Here is a 7,659-nt window from a genome sequence, read left to right on the forward strand (position 1 = left end):
CTAACCATAACCCTAACCCTAACCATAACCATAACCATAACCCTAGCCCTAAACCTAACCCTAGCACCAACATAAGAACACCCATAAGAATAACCCTAGCATACTAACAAAGCCTAATCATAGAAATTGGCAAACAAACATCTCACATCTCCATGCAAATATCTAGATCCAAACAAAACTAGGGTTTCCCCAAACTAGCAACAAATGAGCAATGGGAGAACTTTACTTGGATCAAAACAAGGGGATCGGAGATTATTACCTTGAGGGAGGGTTTGACTTCGAAATCCACGGACAAATTCTTCAAATTTGCAAGATTTGGAAGAAGACTTGAGAGGGGGAGAGAGTGGGAGAGGGGGCAAAGCTTGGGGAGAGAGTGAGAGAGTGTGTGGTGGTGGGGGTGGGTGGGGGAGGGGGGCCCAGCCAAGTGGCTGGATAAGTCACAGTGCAGCGCCTAGCCGCTAGGCGCTGCACATAGGCGCTGCACGTTACATGTGCGGCGCCTAGCTCGGCGGCGTTGCACTGCTGGGTGCGGGTCCATGGGCTGCCACGGTGGACAGAGGTGCAACGCCCCGGAGCTAGGCGCTGCACCGTAGGGTGTGGCGCCGGCGTGGCAGGCACTACACAAAAGGGTCAGGGGTGTGAAATAGTTTCGCACCCAGTTCATTTTGTGAATTTATTTCGTTTCGAGTTCAAAATTGTCAAATTTGCTTATAAAAAACCAAGTGCACTCATCCGAGACCGGGCAAGAACCGCAGGCCCTGCTGCGAGCAGCTTCAATCATCCGGGGACGGTATTGCCAATGTGCGTTGGTGAAGAGCCGCAGCCAGCTGGTCTGTATTCGCGCAGATGAGTTCTCATTGGTGATTCTTTAGGTCCATACAATAAAGGCGAAAACATGTAGGTTTTCCATTCCACCTGGAAAATGAGTTTTTGAGGCGCAGAACAGAACGCCCACACAAGCCAGCAGTTGGCAACCACCGGTCACCGGAGGCGTGGAATCTCCGCCGGGCTCCACGGAACCTGGAACTCGGATACCCTGTCGTGGTGCACTGGCCCACCGTCACCGTGCGAGGCAGAGAGGTTTGGTCCGACTTGAGCACGCACCACCACCACAAAATCGTCGACCGGAATCATTTCCCCCGGATGAAACGAGATTACCCTTGGCCGGCACGCAGCGACCTCAGGCGAGCACACAACCCCGAGACGACTCCCGACTCCCGTCCTCCGCACGACGGCGCGGCCGCGAGAGATCCACAAGCTTCACGCGGTCGCTGCCGGCTGCCCCGCGGCCCCGGCGGATAAATAAAACCACGAGAGCACCAGTCAGAAAAAAGCACCGGTCGGAAGCAAAGGCGAAACAAACACCAACGTCAGTCAAGGCGAGAAGCAAGCAAGGGACAGAGCCAGAGCCAACCAGCCTCAGCGCGCGCGTGCGTGTGTGGTGGTGGGAGGTCAGCAGCTTGGCTGTGCCTGTGGGGCAAGAGCAGCGGCAGCGATGGCGGCGTCCGTGGCCACCTCCCCGGCCTGCACCCGGCTCATCCCCAGCAGCCCCCTCTCCGCCTCGGCTTACACGGCCGCGCCGTCCCTCGTCCGCCTGGCGGGGTCCTCCAGGCGCCTCCGCCGGGCCCTGCGCGTCTCGGCCGCGGCGGAGCCGGCCGACGCGCTGCCGGGGCCCGGGGCCGGCGAGCTGGACGGGGTGGTGCCGGCCGGGCTGCTCGAGGAGCTGCCGGAGGGCCTCGCCTTCCAGGGCGACATGGGCGGGGGGTTCGCCCCCGGCGGCAGCGGCGGCGGCGGCGACGACGGCAACAAGATGCTCGACCGCGGCATCAACGCCGCTATCGTGCTCGGCGCCAGCACCTACGCGCTCACCAAGCTCCTCACCGTCGACCAGGACTACTGGCATGTAAGGACGGACCTCCTCGACTGATTCCAACCAAAATTGCATCTTCTCTTCTGTTCTACTTATAATAGCTAGCCTAGCCATAATCTCGTTCGATTGGGCGTTCGTGATGGATGATTAACCTTTGTTTCTCTCGATTGGATTTGGTTGGTGCAGGGATGGACCATCTTTGAGATCCTGCGGTACATGCCGGAGCACAACTGGTCGGCGTACGAGGAGGCCCTCAAGGCCAATCCTGTTCTTGCCAAGATGATGATCAGCGGCGTCGTCTACTCCCTCGGCGACTGGATAGCCCAGGTGCCAATCCAATCCAATCCAATTCCCCCTCGCTGACTGATCCCCTTTCTGCTGCTGCAATAGCTAATTCGGTTCTTCTTCTTTGTGTTGCTTCTGCTTACAGTGTTACGAAGGGAAGCCCATCTTCGAGTTTGACCGGACTCGTATGTTCAGGTCTGGCCTCGTAGGGTTCACCCTCCACGGATCCCTTTCGCACTACTACTACCATTTCTGCGAGGTACCCATTGTGATTCTTAGCTGATTCGCATAATTTTTTTTCTGATGTTGATGCGTAAACTGACATGAATGCATCTACCTTCTTGCATCAGTCGTTGTTCCCGTTCAAGGATTGGTGGGCTGTGCCTGTCAAGGTTGCGTTTGATCAGACGGCTTGGTCTGCGCTGTGGAACAGCATCTACTTCGTCGCCCTGGGCTTCCTTCGCTGGGAATCTCCGTCCACCATATACAAAGAGCTCAAGGCCACCTTCTTCCCCATGCTTACTGTAAGCATCAGTCATCTTTTAAATTCTGGATTGTGCTTCTGTGGTTGTGCTAAACTAAGTATCTTTGGTGGAAAATGGACTGAATGTTGACGGCCTTAGTTTCATGGTCCCATTATTCAGTTAGAAAATGTAGAACATACAATAAGTTAATTAATACAACGTTGAGATTGTGCTGGCATTTTGCTGCCTCAATCTTCAGGCTTTTTAGACACACTAGCAACTGCAGACGTGTGTGAACGAGTGTAAATTTACTAAATAAGGCGCACATGCATCTAGTACATCATCGTGAAAGAATTTGGTCCGAGTTCGATGAGAGAAAATGGAAACAAACTGAAATATGGTTATTTTTCGATAAAGGGCGATTTTATTATCTCAGAATGTAGCATCAAGGGGATACAAAACATTATGAGTAACACCCGGCCTCTGCATAACTGAGATGCACACAGCCAAATCCAAAAGTCTGACAAAAAACATGAAATATAAACCGACATATCGGCAACAGTAAAGTCCTATAGACCGACACTATGCCTATGTCGAAGGTGGTGGTGGATCGATCCGGAGGTTATGCTGCCACCCATGTTGGGAAAAAACCTCCGTAGCCACCTGCTTCAACCGCGTACACACCGCCTTGAACAGCGATTGGTGCTCCGATCGTTGTAGCATAGACCACGTATGAAGCGATTGCGTACAACGGAAAATAACCTGCAGAGGAGAAGCATTTTTTCCATTAAAAACCAAATCGTTTCTACATAGCCAGAGCGACCAAATTAAGGCGTACGCTCCCACCCTTATAAGCGCTTTAAACCTATTTGGAATACCGTCCAACCAGTGACCAAATATATTGGCAACACTTGTGGGCGGATATAAATTTGACGCTATTTGGATGATTGACCACGTAGAACGTGCAAACTTGCATTGGAAAAAGAGGTGTTTGATTGTCTCGTCATGAGTACAAAAACAACACTTCTTACTCCCTGGCCAGTTGCGTCGTGCGAGGTTGTCTTTGGTCAACACAACTCCCTTACGAAGATACCACATGAAAATTTTCACTTTTAGTGGAATCTTGGACTTCCAAATTTTCTTGTTATTGATAGGATTAATTGTGGTGTTGTATAAGAGTATTACATATGAGCTTTTTCCCATTTTATTTTTCTTGTTACTCGTTGTTACAAAGCTGAAAATGATGTTCTGAATTGTAAATTGCAGGCTGGGTGGAAACTGTGGCCATTTGCACACTTAATCACATACGGTGTGGTTCCTATCGAACAAAGACTTCTCTGGGTCGACTGTGTCGAATTAATCTGGGTCACTATCTTGTCAACGTAAGCCTCTGATCGTGCTTTCATATTTGATTTCACAAGAGTTACTCGTGCTACCAAACTTTATCATGCATGGAAGATTACTAAACTGTATCACCTTCTTGTTTGATAGTTACTCGAACGAGAAATCTGAAGCAAGGATCTTAGACGATTCCTCCACAACAGATACGCAGGTATATTGCATCAGAACTATACTCCTAAACATATGAAGAAATCAGTTGAGCCTTGTCATCTCTGTCATCGTACTGACAGCTGGAATTATCTTTCTTCTTTTCAGGACAACTCCAGATAGCACATACTTCATGGTTTTGCTGTTTTATAGATTGAAACAGCAGAAACTGCTCCGGCTTCGCTACGTTGGGATTGTATAAATTGTATGTACAGTTAGTTGCCAGCGCTGCGTGTGTAAAAAAATCCTTGCATCTATTGCAAGCAAATTGTGCTGGCCAAACAAAACCGAAAAAGAAATTGTCTCAAGGGAGATCAACTCCTGATGAAATATGAGTTGTGCAGCAACCATGATTTTGAGTCGCTTTTGGTGGTACCAAAGAGTGCTTGATGAAACTATGCAAGCGTGCAAAAAAAGAAAATGGCAAGCAGCAAAACATGAGATGTCTTAAACATTGGCAGATCTGTCTTTCCTAAATTGCATTTGATGGACATATGTCTGAACAAAGGAAGCGTGGTGCGAGTATTATAGAGCTGTAGAACACAGCTCTTAACCAGCATTTCCATAGTAAAAAAACAACTTTTTTTCTGCACAAGTAGAGAAGTAAAGATAGTATAGCATTGTGGTATGTATACCACCGTTATAGGATAATGAAAGCAAGATTTCATGGAGCTGAATATTCACAAGCACAAGATTAAACTGCACAATTTGTCAAGGAGATCCTTTTGTGAGGAGTTAGTTTAGTGAGTTGTGTTGGTGGGTGTTGGCGGTCTTGCACATGTTTGCATGTTTGCAACGCCTCTTGTAAATGTTGACTTCTTTCTTCCATGTAAACGGCTAAGCTTGAAAATAAAAGTACATGCAGTATCCCACAAAAACTTTAATAGGTGTACCTACAGGCTAGTTATGGCTGACTGATACTCATTCTGTAAAGAACTAGTGATCTAAACGATCTTATATCTTTTTACAGACGGAGTACAAATTTACGACTCTTGGTCCACGGATAAGAGGAGCTTGACCCTTATTTGTCCATCCTGCAATCATCTCCCTCATACCTAAACCTTCAAATCCATACAAGGTCATGCAATGTAGATTAACACAACATCAACAAACACATAGCACTTCATTTCATACAACCAGACATACCAAGTTCATCAAGTTTATAGCAGTTCATGCCCAAGCACGTTATGATAGCACTCTCGAAATAGGCTTTCGCTCCGTTTTATAAACAAAGCATAATATGATAGCAAGATACATCATTGGTCAATAGCAAGATACATCATTGGTCTTGCGGCGGCTTGGCTTTGGGGCCAAGTGGATTTCCTGGATATGTGGCCTGCTTGCAACTTCATCCACACGGATCATGATCAATGAAATGTCGGAAAAACCAATACTGAACTATTGTGGACTACGGCAAGGAGACCCCTTGAGGGAGTCCTGGATTAGGGGGTCCTCGGACAGCCGGACTATATCCTTTGGCCGGACTGTTGGACTATGAAGATACAAGATTGAAGACTTCGACCCGTGTCCGGATGGGACTCTCCTTGGCGTGGAAGGCAAGCTTGGCAATACGGATATGTAGATCTCCTCCCTTGTAACCGACTCTGTGTAACCCTAGCCCCCTCCGGTGTCTATATAAACCGGAGGGTTTAGTCCGTAGGACAACAACAATCATACCATAGGCTAGCTTCTAGGGTTTAGCCTCTACGATCTCGTGGTAGATCAACTCTTGTAATACTCATATCATCAAGATCAATCAAGCAGGAAGTAGGGTATTACCTCCATCGAGAGGGCCCGAACCTGGGTAAACATCGTGTCCCCCGCCTCCTGTTACCATCCGCCTTAGACGCACAGTTCGGGACCCCCTACCCGAGATCCGCCGGTTATGACACCGACATTGGTGCTTTCATTGAGAGTTCCACTGTGCCGTCACCATAAGGCTTGATGGCTCCTTCGATCATCGGCAACGATGCGATCCAGGGTGAGGTTTTCCTCCCCGGACAGATCTTCGTATTCGGCGGCTTCGTTCTGCGGGCCAACTCGCTTGGCCATCTGGAGCAGATCGAGAGCTACGCCCCTGGCCATCAGGTCAGGTTTGGAAACTTGAACTATACTGCCGACATCCACGGAGACTTGATCTTCGACGGATTCGAGCCCATGTCAGGTGCACCGTACAATCACGACAAGCACGACTTAGCTCTGTCGTCGGACAGTATTCGGGAGATCACACCTGCAGCTACTCCGGCCCTCGATCCAGAGCAGATTACGCCATCCGAGGACGGGTGGATGGACCCCGCCACAGAGGCCGCACACTCAGCGGCGATAGAGCCGAATATTGACTTCACCTCCTCCGAGACCCGTGTTGCTGGACCATTGGATTCGTCCCCGGCCATGGGCTCTGAGCCGCCTGCGTCCGTGCCTATCGAACCCGATTGGGCACCGATCATGGAGTTTACCTCCGCGGATATCTTTCAGCACTCGCCCTTTGGCGACGTGCTAAACTCGTTGAGGTCTCTCTCCCTAACAGGAGACCCTTGGCCGAACTATGTCCGGCTAGAATGGGAAGCGGACGACGAAGAAATTCGTTCCCCACCCACCACCCACTTAATAGCCACTGTCGACGATTTAACCGACATGCTCGATTTCGACTCCGAAGACATCGACGGTATGGACGACGATGCAGGAGAGGAACAGGAACCACCGCCCACAGGGCGCTGGATAGCCACTTCATCACACGATATATATATGGTGGATACACCCAAAGAAAATAATGACGAGGAACGGAAGGATGCAGCGAAGGACAGCTCCCTCGAGAAGCAACCAAAGCGACGGCGTAGGCGCCGCTCCAAATCCCGCCTCGGCAAGAACAGCGATAACAGCGCAAGGAAAAATAACACCCCGGTCGACTCCAGAGGAAACGACGACCACATTGACCCAGCGACAGAACATGATGAACCAGTGGACGGTGAACATAGTACGGAGCCGCAGTCCGAACACGGCGACGCAGAGGATAAAACTCATCAACCTCTCTCCGGAGAGGAAAACAGTCTGGACGAGGATGCACACATCATCCCGGAAAGGAACTTGGAACAAGAGAACCTCTGTAGAAGGCTTATTGCCACCGCGAGGAGTCTGAAGAAGCAGAAGCAAAGGCTTAAAGCCGCGAGAATACGCTCAACAGTAGATGGAACAAAGTGCTTGACACTGAAGAAAAGTATGGTGGCAGTCGCCACACGAAGAGCTATCCAAAGCGCAAGCTGTTGCCCGAATTCGATGATGATGCCTTAGAGCCCACACTGCCGAAAAATAAAACGGCCGACCGGTCGGATCGACCACCTCGTGGCCGCGATAGGGCGGCTAACGCGGCCGCACATAAGTCAGCACACGATCCAAGCAAGGACTTGCATCAAAAGGTCGGCATGACCAGATCCATCTACGGATCTAGGAAGCGCGCTCCAGCGCATAATCAAAACCGAACTCTACAACCGTCAG

General features: G+C 49.9%; 1 protein-coding gene across 1 annotated transcript; it reads left to right on the top strand.

The window, feature by feature from the left end:
• The first annotated feature begins 1,119 nt into the window (after positions 1-1,119).
• On the top strand, positions 1,120-4,517 carry LOC109774902 (protein SYM1). Its single transcript, XM_020333662.4, has 7 exons — positions 1,120-1,903; positions 2,057-2,197; positions 2,301-2,414; positions 2,506-2,679; positions 3,886-4,001; positions 4,111-4,171; positions 4,276-4,517. Exons 1-7 carry the CDS (start codon positions 1,496-1,498, stop codon positions 4,288-4,290), a joined length of 1,029 nt encoding a protein of 342 aa, XP_020189251.1. The 5' UTR covers positions 1,120-1,495; the 3' UTR covers positions 4,291-4,517.
• The last annotated feature ends 3,142 nt before the right edge of the window (positions 4,518-7,659 follow it).

Source organism: Aegilops tauschii, chromosome 1 (genome assembly GCF_002575655.3).
Source record: "Aegilops tauschii subsp. strangulata cultivar AL8/78 chromosome 1, Aet v6.0, whole genome shotgun sequence".
Taxonomy (NCBI): domain Eukaryota; kingdom Viridiplantae; phylum Streptophyta; class Magnoliopsida; order Poales; family Poaceae; genus Aegilops; species Aegilops tauschii.